Source organism: Aquarana catesbeiana, linkage group LG06 (assembly GCF_042186555.1).
Source record: "Aquarana catesbeiana isolate 2022-GZ linkage group LG06, ASM4218655v1, whole genome shotgun sequence".
In the NCBI taxonomy this organism is placed as follows: domain Eukaryota; kingdom Metazoa; phylum Chordata; class Amphibia; order Anura; family Ranidae; genus Aquarana; species Aquarana catesbeiana.
Window position 1 is genome coordinate 201,199,581 of NC_133329.1, and position 19,004 is coordinate 201,218,584.

Consider the following 19,004-nt stretch of genomic DNA (forward strand, 5'->3'; position numbering starts at 1 on the left):
CGTTTATGAAGACTGGAACCTCGTCTCCGGCGCCCGATGATGATGTCATATGCCCCGGAAGTAACCCTCTCCAGGCACTTCCTGTGGGCCAGCTTGGAGCGCAATAGCTCCGCCCCCTCGAACGCTGTGGCTTCCTCCATTCCTTGCTTAGATCAGCCAGGCTGTCGGCAGGGAAGGACAACCGAAGCTCAGCTGAGCTAGAGTGCAATGCACTGCGCTAGGGGCACGACCTCACACTGGTCCTGGCCCTCTCCAGGCACTGAGGACAGAGAACAGCAACACAGCCAACCTCCCCAGCGGTGTGCTGCTTCTGGCAGAGAGGAGGTAAGTGATATGCCCCAGAAAAAGGCCATACAAAGCCCCTGCTTATAAGGCCTATGGGAGCAGGTTCCATGAACATGTTACCCCCCGTCCGGAGGAAACACAAATAACTGACATGGGCCTGGAGGACCGCCCTTTTATCTGGTGGGGGTGACGCGTTTCCTGTCCTGGTAGGAGGAGCCCAAGGTCTCATGGGCTGTCCTGGAAGACGCTTGGAGAAAATATATTGCAATAAGCGTATATTGATTGGTTTACGTAAAAGTTATAGCGTCTACAAAAAAATAGGGGATAGTTTTATGGTTTTTTATTATTTTTTTTTTTTTTTTATTAGTAATGGCGGCGATCTGCGATTTTTATCGGGACTGCGACATTATAGCGGACACATCGGACATTTTTGACACTATTTTGGGACCATTGTCATTTATACAGCGACCAGTGCAATAAAAATACATTGATTACTGTATAAATGACACTGGCAGTGAAGGGGTTAACCACTAAGGGGCGATGAAGGGGTTAAGTGTGTCCTAGGGAGTGATTCTAACTGTAGAGGGGAGGGGCTTCAACACACATGACAGTGATCACTGCTCTCGATGAAAGAGAGCAGTGATCTCTGTCATGACACAAAGCAGAATGGGGAAATGCTTTGTTTACAAAAGCATCTCCCCGTTCTACCTCTCCGTGACACGATCGTGGACATCGAGTCCACGGACAACGCGGTGGGCGCACGCCGCTTATTAAAGAGGACATACCTGTATGCCCTTTTGCCCACCAGTGCCATTCTGCCGACGTAAATCGGCGTGCGCTGGTCAGCAAGCGGTTAAACTCTGGGTTCAGATGCTGATCTTCCCTGCACAGAGAAGGTGGAGGCCGATAGACTGGAGGTAATATAAGGCATTACAAATTATATTTAAAAGAACTTTTACCAGTATTGTGGTTTATATTTAAAAATGATCATATCCATGAAAAAAAAAAGTCTCAGCTTTTAGTACTACTTTTATATTTCCCTTCCACCTTTCATATAGCTATATGTCTGAGTTCTAGTTAAAATGCCCATATATCCTACTTCTGGATGTATTTACTATATGTATGACAGAATATATATTATTACTTTCACTGTTTCACAGTATAAATGAACCCCTTATAATAGCGATTATCTGCTCTTTTTTACTATAAAGGGCACATGTTATTTTTTTTTTTAACCCCATTATGACAGGTGATACAATTCAAGCATGCTGCTGCTGCTACTACTACTACACGTCTTAGGCCTGGTTCACATCTATGCGCTTTTTTGCAGAAACGTACTACAGTTCATTGAACATGGTTTCCTATGGTACACGTTCACATCTGTGCTTTTATCAGCTGCTGCGTATTTGGAAAGGGTTTAAGGACTTTTTTCAAACGCAAAACGGTGCTTTTTTGGTTCAATAGACTTCAATGGAGAAGGTGCAGAAAAGCATGTAGTGTGTTGTTGCCGCGATTTGCGTTTTTTATTCTGCACAAAAAAAAAAAAAAAACAAAAACAAATCGCAGCAAAAGCGCATGTGCAACAACGCACAGCAAAAAGCACTGCAGAAAATGGATCAAAAACAAACTGCATAGGTGTGAACCGAGCCTTATGCTTCAAATGAGAATATTGCTTTTAACATTCAGTTTTAAAATGAATGTAATTTCTGAACAAAAACCACACACACTGTCTGAAAATTCCTTTGACCAAGAAGTTTTCCTGTCACTGTGGTTGAAAATGAATGTCGATTTGACCTCACTAAATGGTTAGAAAATTGAACAAACATTCTTAAAATGAAAATTTTTTTTGAATGAAGACATTGATTTTGTATGGGCAGCATAAGTGACAGCAGGCGCAGGGAGCTTTTTTTCCCCCAAGCCACCCGCCTATGACAAGGGAGTCTGTCATACATAATATATAACAGTTCTGTCCGAAAATCTGCAAAATGGTCTAATTTTTTTTTTGCCTTTAACCACTTGCCGACCGCCTAACGCACATATACGGCGGCAGAATGGCACGGGCAGGCAGAATCACGTACCCGTACGTGATCTGCCTCCCGCGGGGGGGGGGGGGGGTCCGATCGGACCCCCCCCCCGGTGCCAGCGGCGGTCGGCATTTGACTGGGAGCGTCGGGAGGCGAGGGGGAGACCATCCGATCGTGGCCCCCCCTCGCGATCGCTCCCAGCCAATCGGAATCCTCCCCTGCCTGTGTGTAGTTTCACACAGGCAGAGAATGTGATGTCATCTCTCCTCGGCTTGGCAGTTTCCGTCCCAGCGCCGAGGAGAGAAGACATGTGAGTGCACAACACACACACACACACACACAGTAGAACATGCCAGGCATACTTTACACCCCAGATCCCCCCCCGATCGCCCCCCAATCACCCCCCCCCCCTGTCACAAACTGACAGCAAGCAGTATTTTTTTTTTTTTTTTTTTCTGATTACTGCATGGTGTCAGTTTGTGACAGTTACAGTGTTAGGGCAGTGATTATTACCCCCCTTTAGGTCTAGGATACCCCCCTAACCCCCCCCTAATAAAGTTTTAACCCCTTGATCACCCCGTCACCAGTGTCACTAAGCGATCATTTTTCTGATCGCTGTATTAGTGTCGCTGGTGACGCTAGTTAGGGAGGTAAATATTTAGGTTCGCCGTCAACGTTTTATAGCGACAGGGACCCCCACATACTACCTAATAAATGTTTTAACCCCTTGATTGCCCCCTAGTTAACCCTTTCACCACTGATCACCGTATAACCGTTACGGGTGACGCTGGTTAGTTTGTTTATTTTTTATAGTGTCAGGGCACCCGCCGTTTATTACCGAATAAAGGTTTAGCCCCCTGATCGCCCGGAGGTGATATGCGTCGCCCCAGGCAGCGTCAGATTAGCGCCAGTACCGCTAACACCCACGCACGCAGCATACGCCTCCCTTAGTGGTATAGTATCTGAACGGATCAATATCTGATCCGATCAGATCTATACTGGCGTCCCCAGCAGTTTAGGGTTCCCAAAAACGCAGTGTTAGCGGGATCAGCCCAGTCAGGCCTGATCCCTGCGATCGCCAAAAGTTTTTTTGGTAGCGTTTTGGTGAACTGGCAAGCACCAGCCCCAGGCAGCGTCAGGTTAGCGCCAGTACCGCTAACACCCACGCACGCACCGTACACCTCCCTTAGTGGTATAGTATCTGATCGGATCAATATCTGATCAGATCTATACTAGCGTCCCCAGCAGTTTAGGGTTCCCACAAACACAGTGTTAGCGGGATCAGCCCAGATACCTGCTAGCACCTGCGTTTTGCCCCTCCGCCCGGCCCAGCCCAGCCCACCCAAGTGCAGTATCGATCGATCACTGACACTTACAAAACACTAAACGCATAACTGCAGCGTTCGCAGAGTCAGGCCTGATCCCTGCGATCGCTAACAGTTTTTTTTGTAGCGTTTTGGTGAACTGGCAAGCACCAGCGGCCTAGTACACCCCGGTCGTAGTCAAACCAGCACTGCAGTAACACGTGGTAACGTGGCGAGTCCCGTAAGTGCAGTTCAAGCTGGTGAGGTGGCAAGCACAAGTAGTGTCCCGCTGCCACCAAAAAGACAAACACAGGCCCGTCGTGCCCATAATGCCCTTCCTGCTGCATTCGCCAATCCTAATTGGGAACCCACCGCTTCTGCAGCGCCCGTACTTCCCCCATTCACATCCCCAACCAAATGCAGTCGGCTGCATGAGAGGCATTTTCTTTTTGTCCTCCCGAGTACCCCTACCCAACGAACCCCCCCAAAAAAGATGTCGTGTCTGCAGCAAGCGCGGATATAGGCGTGACACCCGCTATTATTGTCCCTCCTGTCCTGACAATCCTGGTCTTTGCATTGGTGAATGTTTTGAACGCTACCATTCACTAGTTGAGTATTAGCGTAGGGTACAGCATTGCACAGACTAGGCACACTTTCACAGGGTCTCCCAAGATGCCATCGCATTTTGAGAGACCCGAACCTGGAACCGGTTACAGTTATAAAAGTTAGTTACAAAAAAAAGTGTAAAAAAAACAAAAAAACAAAACACATACAAAAATATAAAATAAAAAAAAAAATAGTTGTCGTTTTATTGTTCTCTCTCTATTCTCTCTCTATTGTTCTGCTCTTTTTTACTGTATTCTATTCTGCAATGTTTTATTGTTGTTATGTTTTATCATGTTTGCTTTTCAGATATGCAATTTTTTATACCTTACCGTTTACTGTGCTTTATTGTTAACCATTTTTTTGTCTTCAGGTACGCCATTCACGACTTTGAGTGGTTATACCAGAATGATGCCTGCAGGTTTAGGTATCATCTTGGTATCATTCTTTTCAGCCAGCGATCGGCTTTCATGTAAAAGCAATCCTAGCAGCTAATTAGCCTCTAGACTGCTTTTACAAGCAGTGGGAGGGAATGCCCCCCCCCCCCACCGTCTTCCGTGTTTTTCTCTCGCTCTCCTGTCTCAACAGGGAACCTGAGAATGCAGCCGGTGATTCAGCCAGCTGACCATAGAGCTGATCAGAGACCAGAGTGGCTCCAAACATCTCTATGGCCTAAGAAACCGGAAGCTACGAGCATTTTATGACTTAGATTTCGCCGGATGTAAACAGCGCCATTGGGAAATTGGGAAAGCATTTTATCACACCGATCTTGGTGTGGTCAGATGCTTTGAGGGCAGAGGAGAAATCTAGGGTCTAATAGACCCCAATTTTTGCAAAAAAAGAGTACCTGTCACTACCTATTGCTATGATAGGGGATATTTACATTCCCTGAGATAACAATAAAAATGATTTAAAAAAAAAAAAAAAAAATGAAAAGGAACAGTTTAAAAATAATAAGAAAAAAAAAAAAAAAAAAAAAAAAGCACCCCTGTCCCCCCTGCTCTCGCGCTAAGGCGAACGCAAGCGTCGGTCTGGCGTCAAATGTAAACAGCAATTGCACCATGCATGTGAGGTATCACCGCGAACGTCAGATCGAGGGCAGTAATTTTAGCAGTAGACCTCCTCTGTAAATCTAAAGTGGTAACCTGTAAAGGCTTTTAAAGGCTTTTAAAAATGTATTTAGTTTGTCGCCACTGCACGTTTGTGCGCAATTTTAAAGCATGTCATGTTTGGTATCCATGTACTCGGCCTAAGATCATCTTTTTTATTTCATCAAACATTTGGGCAATATAGTGTGTTTTAGTGCATTAAAATTTTAAAAAGTGTGTTTTTTCCCCAAAAAATGCGTTTGAAAAATCGCTGCGCAAATACTGTGTGAAAAAAAAAATGAAACACCCACCATTTTAATCTGTAGGGCATTTGCTTTAAAAAAAAATATATAATGTTTGGGGGTTCAAAGTAATTTTCTTGCAAAAAAAAATTATTTTTTTATGTAATCAAAAAGTGTCAGAAAGGGCTTTGTCTTCAAGTGGTTAGAAGAGTGGGTGATGTGTGACATAAGCTTCTAGATGTTGTGCATAAAATGCCAGGACAGTTCAAAACCCCCCCAAATGACCCCATTTTGGAAAGTAGACACCCCAAGCTATTTGCTGAGAGGCATGTCGAGTCCATGGAATATTTTATATTGTGACACAAGTTGCGGGAAAGAGACAATTTTTTATTTTTTTTTGCGCAAAGTTGTCACTAAATGATATATTGCTCAAACATGCCATGGGAATATGTGAAATGACACCCCAAAATACATGCTGTTGCTTCTCCTGAGTACGGGGATACCACATGTATGAGACTTTTTGGGAGCCTAGCCGCGTACGGGACCCCGAAAACCAAGCACCGCCTTCAGGCTTTCTAAGGCCGTAAATTTTTTATTTCACTCTTCACTGCCTATCACAGTTTCGGAGGCCATGGAATGCCCAGGTGGCAAAAAACCCCCCCAAATGACCCCATTTTGGAAAGTAGACACCCCAAGCTATTTGATGAGAGGTATAGTGAGTATTTTGCAGACCTCACTTTTTGTCACAAAGTTTTGAAAATTGAAAAAAGAAAAAACTAATTTTTTTTCTCGTCTTTCTTTATTTTCAAAAACAAATGAGAGCTGCAAAATACTCACCATGCCTCTCAGTAAATAGCTTGGGGTGTCTACTTTCCAAAATGGGGTCATTTGGGGGGGGTTTGTGCCACCTGGGCATTCCATGGCCTCCGAAACTGTGATAGGTAGTGAGGAGTAAAATCAAAAATGTACGCCCTTAGAAATCCTGAAGGCAGTGATTGGTTTTCGGGGCCCCGTACGCGGCTAGGCTCCCAAAAAGTCCCACACATGTGGTATCCCCGTACTCAGGAGAAGCAGCTAAATGTATTTTGGGGTGCAATTCCACATATGCCCATGGCCTGTGTGAGCAATATATCATTTAGTGACAACTTTTTGTAATTTTTTTTTTTTTTTGTCATTATTTAATCACTTGGGACAAAAAAAATGAATATTCAATGGGCTCAACATGCCTCTCAGCAATTTCCTTGGGGTGTCTACTTTCCAGAATGGGGTCATTTGTAGGGGTTTTGTACTGCCCTGCCATTTTAGCACCTCAAGAAACGACATAGGCAGTCATAAATTAAAGGCTGTGTAAATTCCAGAAAATGTACCCTAGTTTGTAGGCGCTATAACTTTTGCGCAAACCAATAAATATACACTTATTGACATTTTTTCTACCAAAGACATGTGGCCGAATACATTTTGGCCTAAATGTATGACTAAAATTGAGTTTATTGGATTTTTTTTAGAACAAAAAGTAGAAAATATCATTTTTTTTCAAAATTTTCGGTCTTTTTCTGTGTATAGCGCAAAAAATAAAAATGACAGGTGATCAAATACCATCAAAAGAAAGCTCTATTTGTGGGAAGAAAAGGACGCAAATTTCGTTTGGGTACAGCATTGCATGACCGCGCAATTAGCAGTTAAAGCGACGCAGTGCCGAATTGTAAAAAGTGCTCTGGTCAGGAAGGGGGTAAAACCTTCCGGGGCTGAAGTGGTTAAATAAAAAATTTGATCTGAGTCTAATGATATTTACCAGATTCAACCTCTATGTCTGTCTGTTATTCTCAGAGTAGATTGGAGATTTTTCTCCCTAACCATATAGCTGGTTATTTATATTTACCACTGCAAATAGATATTCAAGAAGAAATTGTCTTTTATTTTAAACTAAATTATACACCACACTAAGGTTTTTTTATCCAATTAATCGAAACAATCGGCCAACGAATTTGCAGCTCTACATTCCATGCATTAAGCTTCTGTAGTGCTGCAGCTCCCCATTGCCCCCATTTTACTTACCTGAACCCGGTTTTCTTCTCCCCGTGGACAAGCAAAACAGTTTTAGCTGGTGTCTCGTGTCCTGATTAGAGGTCTACCGGCTGATATTTGGTGTTTTTTACTTAATCGGCATGGGCAGATTGTGCTGATAAAAAAGGCCGATATCAGCGGACTTGCAAATGACTTCTGTAATAGAAGTCAATACAACTTGCCTGAAAACTTCTGTGAAGAGACTTCTCCTCTCCTCTGGGCAGCCTGCCAAATCTGATAAAAAGAACCTGAAGGATACAATGTTTACACTTATGCATGAACTGGTGTGTAGAAGCTCTCAGACTAAATCTTTTCTGACACTTGTTTGCTTACATGTAAAAATCCTGTATTTTCTGCTAGAAAATCACTTAGAACCCCCAAACATTATATATATATATATATATATATATATATATATATATATATATATATATATATATATATATATATATATATATTTTTTTAGCAGAGACCCTAGGAAATAAAATAGCGGTTGTTGCAATATTTTATGTCACACGGTATTTGCGCAGCGGTCTTTCAAATGCAATATTTTTTGAAAAAATACACTAATAAATTAAAAAAAAAAACTAAGCAGTAAAGTTAGCCCATTTTTTTTTTTCATCCAAAAGTTTTGATTACCTGTTTTTGTGTATTTAATATTTAAGATATAGTTTTTTTAATTTTTTTTTAATCTAAATTCTACATACAAGTGAACTAATTGGAGGTTTGTTTTGTTTAATAAAAGTTTAAATGTAAAACATTTTCTGTATCATTTAAGGTTGCTTTCACACTGGAGCAGGCATGCGTTGACGGTAAAACGCTGCTAGTTTTAGCGGCGATTTTCAATCATTTTAGCGGCGCTATTCGGCTGCTAGCAGGGCGCTTATAACCCAGCTAACAGCCGAGGAAGGGGTTAAATGCGCCGCTGCCGAAACGCTTTGCAGGCGCTTCGGCAGCGGTGCGCATTCATTTCAATGGGCAGGAGTGGTGGAGGAGCGGTATACACCGTTCCAAAGATGCCGCTTGCAGGACTTTTTTTTTTTAACATCCTGCCAGCGCATCGCCTCAGTGTGAAAGCCCGAGTGACTGCAGGGGAGCCGTTTTACAGGCGCTATTTTTAGCCCAAAAGCGCCTGAAAAACGCTCCAGTGTGAAAGGGGTCTAACTGCTAGATTTTATGAGATGAAGGAAAAAAAAAAATCGGCCTAATATATCGGCCCAAAAAAAAAAAAAAAAAAAATTCGGCATCACATATCGGCCATCGGCCACCGCGATTTCTAAATATCGGCATCGGCCAGAGAAAAACCCATATCGGTCGACCTCTAGTCCCGATTGGATAGATTGATAGCAGCGCAGCCATTGGCTCCCGCTGCGGTCAATCAAATCTAATGACACAAGCACTGGGGCCGAGTCCTGCTTTCTGTGTCAGCAGACACAGAAGCAGGACATGGGAGCGCGCCCGCACGGGTCTCCAACAGGCACTTGAGAAAAGGAGGAGCCATGTGCATCGCCGAGGGACCCTAGAAGAGGAGGATCTGGGCCACTCTGTGCATAACCATCTACATAACAGATGTAAGTATGACATGTTTGATTTTTTTTCTCAAAAAAAAAAAAAAACCCCACAACCTTTACAACCCCTTTAAAAATGTTTTTAGATCACTAGCGGCATTGCGCGGCACTAATACTTATATAGAAGTACATCTGTGTCAATGAGGCCTTATGCATCCTAAGGCTACTTCCACACTGATCCACAGCAAAAATGCATAAGTGCTTTTGGTGCGATTTTATTAATGTCTATGGTGCATTTCACAGGACATGTGACTCAAAAACTGCATCAAAAGCGCAAAACAGGTGAATTCTTATGCATTTCACTGGAGAGGTGCATTTTTTTACAGCACCAAAATGCAGCAGGCGGCATTTTTTATACCACAGCGAAAGCACAATGCCCCAGTGTGAACACATACAAATTTGAAGGGAAGCTATTTTCTTGAGCTTTTGCCATATAAAAAAAAAAAAAGTTCCAAAAACTACTTTAGGCTGGGTTCACACTGCAGCACACTCCGAGACACACACACGGGAAATCTCTCCCGCTGAGTCTTCCCCACCACCAGAACACAATAATCAGTGTTATTATTTGGGAAAGACCAGACAGGCTGGTTGCACAGAAATCGATCGGTCCCTGCCAAACTGACTGAATTTCTATCCATGTATGGCCAGCTTAACTTTAATCTGATCTCTCACATTGCTCATATATTTAACGCTCGCATGCCTACAGTGCTTTTGGAATTAATACTATATGTAGAGTCTTTTTAAACACGCATATTAATACAATAAATAACGGATTCCCCATCACCGGCCTACAAAGAAGGTACATCCATCGCGGGCAAACTACGTTTACAAGCCCCACATGATACGCAGGAAGTTTAGCACTCAACGCTCTACATGACCCACATCCGGTGTGCGGGAAACCACGCCACACAGCTTCTCCGTAATCGTAGGTATAATGTTCCGCTCCGCACAATCACGACCCACCTTTTCATCCCTTACTGCCTCCATAACCACTCGAGTCTCGTAGCCTGGTCACGTGCTTGCCGTAATGTGTCCGGGTCGTTGCCAAACTTGCTTCACAGTTACTACCACGCCCCTCAGCGGCAGATCCAATAGAGACGTCGCTATTGTATTGGGGCGCATGCGCGAAAGGAAAGCACGAGTCGCTGTGTAGTATGTCAGGTTGAGAAAAAGCGGTAAAGTTTACGGATTGCGTTTGTACTGCACCAACAATCTGAGTTTTCTGAAGTAATGTTCTATCGCACTGTGGTGAGATAAACGAGCAATGTAAGCATGTGATAACAATGCGAGTAAAAAGTTAAGCTGGGAGGACCTTCGCCTCTTAAAGTAATATGTTACATGTTTTTGCCCTTAAAAAATGTCATGAATCAACTTGTACTGGTACATATTAGTCTCCCGTTTATGGGTATTACACAGACGTGTCAGCCCATGGAGGACGTTTATGAGGGTGATATATTAGTGGGGTGTGTATCGTGCTGTGGCAAAAAGTTGGCATATAACAAAAAAAAAAGTATATCAACAAATAAATTCTATAGCTTTAATGGCCCAACGTACCTGTAATGAAGCATGTCCCATGTTGTGACGGTTGCTGGATGCTATAGAAATACAGGCATGCCCCTACTTCTTCCTACTGCTGAATTTCAATGCTGCTGGGGTTAATAGCTTTGGTTCTTCAGCTTCAAAGCTGCTGTAAAAATGTTTCTGAGAGAAACCGCCCCTCCTTTTCATTGAAAAACTTTCTGTCATTGTTTTTACTTTTTTTTTCTCGCAGAACTTACTGGTACTGCATTCCAACTCCTCTGTCAATGGTGCGGGTGTTTTGTTTTTTTTTTCCTTTTTGATTAGACGCAGAGTAAGTTGGCAGCCACATTTGCCGATTCTACCTTTTGTTCCAGCAGGGGCTGCAGCAACCCTGAGGCTGGGTTCACACTGTTACGGATTTCTTCGCATCCAATTTGCGTAGCAGGAGATTGTGACCGGCTCTCTATGGAGCCGGTTCACACATCTCTGTGCGGTTCCGGTGCAAATTGCACAGGAGTCCTGTGCGTCTTTCGGTCTGTTTCAGTTCCGAGTTCAGCTGAAAATTTGGCCTGAAATCGGACCTGAAACTGTGAATGGGGACGCAGTCCCCAGCAGAGTGATTTGCAGTTGCCCTCTCCCTGAAACATCGACTATTAAGCCTCATACACACGATCAGATTTTCGGCAGGGAATTGTGTGATGAAAGACTGCCTAAAATCTGACCATTAATACGCTCCATCAGACAATTGTTGGCCAAATTTCCGCCAACAAATGTTGGATGGCAGGCTAGTAAATTTTTGGTGGACAACGGTCTGTTGTCAGATTTTCCTATCGTGTGTACATAAGTCCATCACACAAGAGTCCAAATTACAAACACACATACTCGGAAGCAAGGACGAGCCGGAAGCAGTCGGTCTTGTAAACTAGCGCTCGTAATGGAGAATTAACATTCGTGGCAAATTAGGAAAGCTTGAAATGCAGCACACTTTTTCTTCTTCTTTAATGGGATAATAATGAAGCTGCTTTGCTGGTGATACTGATGGAGTTCTGCCAAACGTATTTTAAAAGGCTTTTATTTTTCTAGTGATATCAAGAATAATATTATTATGCTTGTTTATTTTTTTGGGGCAAGTTACCACAACACCATTATCCCGTAGTTTTTAAGATCAAAGATATAACTATGTTGGTGTCCCTTGTTAATTTTACCTTGTATGTTTTTAAATGTAACTGCCTACTCCCAAACTGTCATTTGAAGTAAAACACATAGCCAAGTATTATTCTACACTTTTTTTTTTTTTTATTGTGCATTAAAAAAAATTAAATTAGAGATGCCAAATATAAAGAACTGAAACAAAAAGTGCATTCTATGCATACAAAAATATAGAAAATATAACAAAGAAAATCATTATTCAACAAAACCATTAAAAAAAAAAAAAGTAAAGAGGGTAGGGGTGCAAATTCCCAGACAAGCGGCCTTGAGGGGGGTTTTGTGGCTGGTATTGCCACTGACCGCCATGTTGCTGTGGTGGGTGGGGTTGCTGTGATGGGTGGGTTGGCTGTGGAGGTGGTGGATGTGGGGCCACAAAATCATGCAGGTGTGTGTTTTTTTTAATTTGGCTCCTCACTGCCTTGTTGAGCTGCAAGATGAGTTCTTCACACCTGCTCTTTTTGCTCACCGTTCATCTGCCTTAATTTATTGGCAGTCAGCACGGCAAATCCCTCAGCCTCATCTGGGTCTGTCCTGATGGCAGTAGTGGCCTGGCTGAGGAAGGCAGCTGTGGCCTCGTCCAGATTCCTGCTCTTCCTGGCCCTTTTAGCAGGAGGGCATAGGGGAGGGATCTGGGACTCCGTCTGGCTGCTGGCCACAGGCTCCTCCTGACTGACACTTTCCTGTGTGTGAAAATGGGACATAATTAGAATCTTTTTTAGGGTTTGTTCATAAATAACACACAGTTTTGATCTCCTCACTGTTGCAAATTGAATGTGGACAAATAGAAAAGACTATCATTCTGACCCCAGCATTTTATATTCTCGTACAAATCATTTTTGGTCACTACTGTCTATTGATATGGAAACCACTTTGTTAAGGCAGAAATATTTTAACAATAACATCTAGTTATCATCATTGTATTTTTGGATAAAAATATGTTCAACAATGCTGTACCTGGGTCAAGCTGGGCTCCTCCACAACTTCATCCTGTGCAGCAGGACCTGTGTGTACCCCTGGAGCTGTGGCCTCAGCAGACGTGGAAGGGAGTGTAGACAGCCATGGCCTGGGTTCTGTCTGGTCAGACAAAAACTGCAGGCTGTTGTAATACCACTCAAGCAGTTTCTCCAACGCTGCCTTCCTCTAGATTTTATTTGATTAGTCTCGACTCTTGACCTTCCAGAGACAGGGCAGCTCCCAGAACAGGTCAATGAATTGGGGCAAAAAAATCTGGCGAGGTAAATTTATCCGTCATGATAAATGATATGAGGCCTGCAAGACAGAACACAAGACAAAACATAAGCTGCTCCCAATCTAGGCCTCAGTCTAAGCAGTATACGCCACGAACCACCTATGCCCCAATTTCCAATTGTCCTTTGGTTTTCTGGCTCCTTTCGTGTGTTGGCGATGGCAATCGTTCGTCCTCCACTCCAAGGTCATTCCTACGGCCGTTCCATCCACCATGCGTTATGGCGTTATGGCTTTATATACACTTCGCATGCGTGAAACTCCGCTCTCAGTGCGTCATAACGCTGGGGCGTGACCATCTCTCTTCTGCATGCGACACACACGGCGGAACATTCGGGAGGGACAAAATGGCGGATTCCAGGCAGCCCCGCGGTGGTGTAGCTTATAGGAGGCAGAAAGCAACCCCCATGAGCAAGGATGAGATGGTGGAGATAGCATAGCTCCCAACTGTCCCTGATCTCGAGGGACTGTCCCTGATTTGGGGTAATGTCCCTCTGTCCCTCATTCCTCCTCATTTGTCCCTCATTTTGGTCTGATCTATATAGATGTATATAAAATCTACTTTTTATCTATCGAAAAGTGTTTTCCAGTGCTAAACCTTTCATCTGATTTCTAAATTGCTGCATTTGTAAATTCCAGAAGCCAATATAAAGGAATGGTAGTGGTAAAAAAAAAAGCACTTGTGAGTTTAACCAATCTTATTTTTTGTACAATTCTCCTTTAAGGGGGGGAGTGGCAAGGGTTGTGTCCTATGCCTCCATACTTTTACAGATAGGTGTCCCTCATTCCCATCTCAAAAAGTTGGGAGGTATGAGATGGTGTTGTCAGGGCTGGGCTCAGCCCTTCCTTCTCTGAGCTGGCCGCTCCCATCTCTCTCCACAGTTACTCAGCTGTTGATGATCCTGCTCGTCAGTCCTGCCTACTTAAGCCGTCTAGTCCAGAGGAGCTCTGCCTTCGCCTTGGTCACATCACAAGAAACTATCTCCTGCGTTCCTGTTTAAAGACTGGCTTGGCTGACATCCCTTCTGGCTCCAGATCCTGCTTGCTGTTCCACTATATTTATTCCTGACTTCTGGCTTGGCTGACTATTCGTTCCGGTTGCTGAACTTTGGCTATGTTTTGACTACATTTATTCTTTTTACTTTTATTAATAAACAAGTGTGATTTAACTGTACTTCTGTCTCAGCCTGATTTAATGGTTTCTGATAGGTGCGCATCCTAGAGAAGCACAACTACGATGACTGCAAGCTGCGCAATTACAAAAGGCCCAACAGCCGAAAGGACAGCATTTTGAAGAAGGTCATCGCTTGTTTTGCAGGGCGATTTTTCAGTGCAACGAACAAAGGACCAAATCAGAAAACGATGGTCTGATCTCAAACATCGTGAGCAAGACCAGATGGAGTCCATGCATAAGATCATCAAAAAAAAGTAAACAAGATTTGTATCTAACCAATATGAATATGTGTAAATTAGCTGTCTGTATATATGCTTTCTCCAAGTAGCTTGAGAGACTTATATATGATGTTTTCTATAATCTTTGTCTGAATTGTTTGTTATTTTAAAGATGAAGTAAAATAGAAGGCAGATATGAACATTCTTATTTGGTTCTGTTTTTTGACATTTATTTATTTTTGGACCTAATTATTTTCTCTTCTTTCAACAGGGAGGCACCAAAAAATGAGGCAGCAGCCAAGCCACCAGAAGGGGCGAAGGGATACTACCCTCGCTCGGGCCCCAACAGGGGAGGCAACAAGGCCATCTTCCCACCAAAAACGTAAGTAACAACTTCAAACACACTCATTGTCAGAAACCATGAAATCAGACTGAAACAAGTACAGTTTAATCACACTTGTTTAATAATAAAAATAAATAGTACAAACATAGCCAAAACATAGCCAGAGTTCAGGAACCAGAACGGATAGTCAGACAAGTCAAACGTTAGGGAGCCGGAGATGAGCCTAGTAAAATAGCAAGCAGGATCTGCAGCCAGAAGGTTTGTCAGCCAAGCAGGTCTTTTAACAGGAATGCAGGAGAGCGTCTCTGTGATGTTGACTAGGGCGAAGGCAGAGATCCTCTGGGCTCGATGGCTTAAGTAAGCAGGACTGACGAGCAGTATATCATCAACAGCTGAGTACCTGTGGAGAGATAGGAACTAGCAATTAGCCGACAGCTGAGCGGCCAGCTCAGAGAAAGAAGGGCTGAGCCCAGGCCTGACAGTATCCCCTCCTCAACAACCCCTCCTCCTCGGAGGGCCACCAGGCTTGAGGGGAAAACGTCTATGGAAATTACAGAGGAGGACAGGGGCATGTACGTCTGAGGATGAGACCCAAGAGCGTTCCTCCGGACTGTACCCCTTCCAATGCACCAGGTACCGTATGCGCCCACGGAATCTACGGGAGTCAATGGACTGTACTTCATACTCCTCATGGTTCTCGACCTGTAAAGGGTGAGGACATAGCACCGAGGTGGTAAAGCGGTTGCAGACCAAAGGTTTTAATAAGGAGACATGAAATACATTTGAAATACGCATGTTAGAAGGAAGGTCTAAAGCGTAAGCCACTGGGTTAATCCTGCAAAGAATACAGAAAGGCCCAATAAACCGAGGTGTGAACTTCAGTGAGGGAACACAAAGTCGGAGGTTGAGAGATGACAGCCAGACCCTGTCCCCAACCTGTTAGGAAGGTGTGGGCAGGCGTCTGCGGTCAGCATGGAGTCTGTACTGTAAGGTTGGGGTTGTTTAGCTTAATGTAGAGCCTACCAGTGAGCGGAGTCCACGCTAGATATGCCGTTTTAAGGGCTTGTAGGCCCATTTTTATTAAAGGAATAAAAAGAAAACAGGTCCGATAACAGAAGAGTTGCCCACACAGGGGTGTCAGCTTTCCACAGCAACAATGTAAGATAAACAGAAAATACCAAGCCACCAGGCTCTCTTTAGCAGCATTGCTGCTCAGGCTTATGCTTCAGCCCTCTCGGCTTTATAACGGAGTTCCTGTACCTCAGCACTCTTCCAGCTTCCTTGCTGTTCCAGCCCACAGGCTTGGACCCTCTGTCTGCTCTGACTGACAGAACTGTGCAGACATGCACACTTCTCCCTTGCTTGCCTGGACTCCTCGGGAGGGTGGAGCCCAGAACCATGGTCAGGTGTCTACAAATAGCCCAGCACACACCTGACCAGTCAGTATGCTGGTGGATCTAAAAACCTGGACCCAGGACTGGGGATTTCATCCCACCCGGATCGCTATGAAATTCCCACGCTCCAGGTCCCAAAGTAGACTTTAGTAAACAGTGAGGAAACTGAAAAGCCAGTTTCCTCCCAAATAAGCAAATAAACTGGAGCCCCTCAACCTGCCTGGTTGAGATTCCTGCGTCCAAACACTGGTGGGGTACCACACCACCACATATCTCCCCCTCTTGTTTCTACCCAGAGGGCGGAACACACCAGTACAACATCCTCACCTTGGCATGACCATGCACTCTACCAACCACATGGGCTAAATTTAGTCCCATCAGGTGACTTTCTCCATGTCCCCCTGCTACATCTACTCAGGCTCTACAAAGACATTCCCATGCCTTTTTACGAGTGCACTTCCAAATGCGATGTCTTCTCACTTCTCTTGGGCCTACACTAGTCCTTTTACCAATCTTGGTACCTTTTTGCATATGAGGTTGATTTCTGAGTTTAAGGGTCCAACACCATTAAGGTTATAAAGTGCTCCCTCAATTTCCACTAGACCACCCCTTTTCTCTTTACTTAATTTAGAAGGAACTACATTTTTAACACTGGTTTTGTGATAAGTGGCGGCTCTTTTATTGGGGTGACCCTGGTCCCTCTCTGCGCTCTACGTACGGTCACCCTCTTACTGTCCAAACTTAGCGTCACTTGTTTCCTCATGTACACTGCATGCTTAATTTTGTAATTTTCATCACTAACATCCTCATATGACTGCAGCCTCATCCTAGTCTCCCTCTGAAGGACATCTTGACTGTCTTGCCACTTTGAGGTTTTAAAGTCATGTGACACCTTGCTGAGCTTTGGGCCATTTCCCTCTGACCATTGTTTACCACGATCCTTCTCGGACCTTAGAGATTTCTCAAACCTCAGGAAATCTTCCCCAGAACTACCCTCCTGAACTTGTAGGGGGCCTAATTCTGCTGTACCTTTTACCTCTTCTGTGTTTATAGGGTTTTCTACAACCATATCAACTTGACCAAGATCATCAGGTCTACCATTTTTTTTTTTCTGTCACCCATGGTCAACAGAGCAGTGTCTGGAGAGGAACTGCACCCAGTGGAGTGTTTGTCTACGGCAGCTTCACTATACACCAACTCCACTGGCATGAGATCCTCTGCCAGCAACTGGCCTGACCCCTGACCATTATCGCATAAAATAACATTTGGACCTGTGACTACAATCGCTTCATTTATTGCTGTGCCATCTGGCACTTCCCACCAGTGATATAATTGTGCTTGCTCTAGAGTGTGAGCCGCTAACGCAACAAATAGAATATTTGCTAAATAGACAGGTAAAACAAAGTATAGCGCTAAAGTGAAAATAAACCATAAACATACAAATTATAAAAATAAATTAGATATGTATCGGGTGTCTTGAATAAAGATTAAATGTCCATCAGCAGACTAATGATTATAGTCCATATGTAATAAGGACCCTTGTGGTCACCAACTGTGAAAAAATGTGCAAAATACCATCACCAACATAAAAATCTGTTAGGTTGTTCTTGCCCAAAAAATATAATAAACAATACGCAGCTGGCTTCTATTTTGTCCACCAATCATATAAACTGAATTTTGATAGTTGACAAGTAGGAAACAAATTCAGTAGACTACACCACAGTGTCCTCACGAAAACATGTGCAATTCCCACAGCCAGTAAAGGTGGAGGCTTACCGGAGGGTTTGGACCCAAATCAGCATATACTGTAAGGGTCAAACCAGCTTGTATTGGCCACCGGCAATGGGGGGAAGACCTTGGCAACCTGGAGGTAAAAGGATCCCAGGAGACTTCATGGAAGTGTCGTACAAGTGGGAAGGACACACGTTCTGCAATGCTGAGCACGCCACTCCCGCCCTCCACTCCACTCCACCCTGAGAGGCGTGCTCAGCATTGCAGAACGTGTGTCCTTCCCACTTGTACGACACTTCCATGAAGTCTCCTGGGAGTATGGCTGGGTGTGGCAGAGTATGGCTGGGTGTGGCAGAGTATTGCGGGGCATTTCAGGGCATTGCAGAGTAGTGCTGGGTATTGCAGGGTATTGCAGAGTATTGCTGAGCATGGGCAGGATGGCTGAGCATGGATGGATGGATCCATGGATGTGACTATATTTGTCACTGAGCAGTGCTGTGGGCACTACACATCCAGCCTATATATTGCTGCTGCCATCCGATCCCTCCCCCTCTGTACCAATCGGTACACAGAGTGGAGAGAGGAACCGGCATCATGACATGACGCCGGTTTGTTTACATGTGATCGCTTCGTCATTTGACGGAGCGATCACATGGTAAACGGCCGTGATCAGCGACCGTATACCAGGATCCGTGATGCGACCCGGCGGTCACGTATGTTCTCGGGTGCGCGCCCCAGGGGGCATGCAAGAGCAGGATTCTGGGAGAACGTCACTGTACACCCTCCCAGAGTTATCCAACCGCCCTGCAGCCATCATTTGGCTATGGACCGGTTGGTAACTGGTTAATTACACAGGTTCTGTGGCTGATTAAGGTGGTAATTAAACTCACTTGGTGCCTTATCTGCATTTAATTAGCCTCAGAACCTGTGTAATTCAAAGGTGTTCGGGTTTAAAGGGATGAGGTGGCAACTCTATAACCACAGCCTGGTG

At 44.2% G+C, this 19,004-nt stretch overlaps 1 protein-coding gene across 7 annotated transcripts in view; it reads right to left on the reverse strand.

The window, feature by feature from the left end:
* Positions 1–10,277, reverse strand: part of ATF7IP2 (activating transcription factor 7 interacting protein 2) — a 589,221-nt gene extending 578,944 nt beyond the window's left edge. For 6 of the 7 annotated variants that reach the window (XM_073591216.1, XM_073591215.1, XM_073591213.1 and 3 more), the window contains exon 1: positions 10,142–10,277. In XM_073591216.1, the coding sequence (XP_073447317.1) occupies positions 10,142–10,165 (24 nt within the window). In that variant the 5' untranslated portion in view covers positions 10,166–10,277. The remainder of the gene's footprint in view (positions 1–10,141) is intronic. The other variant, XM_073591214.1, reaches the window with a different exon arrangement.
* Positions 10,278–19,004: the final 8,727 nt, after the last annotated feature.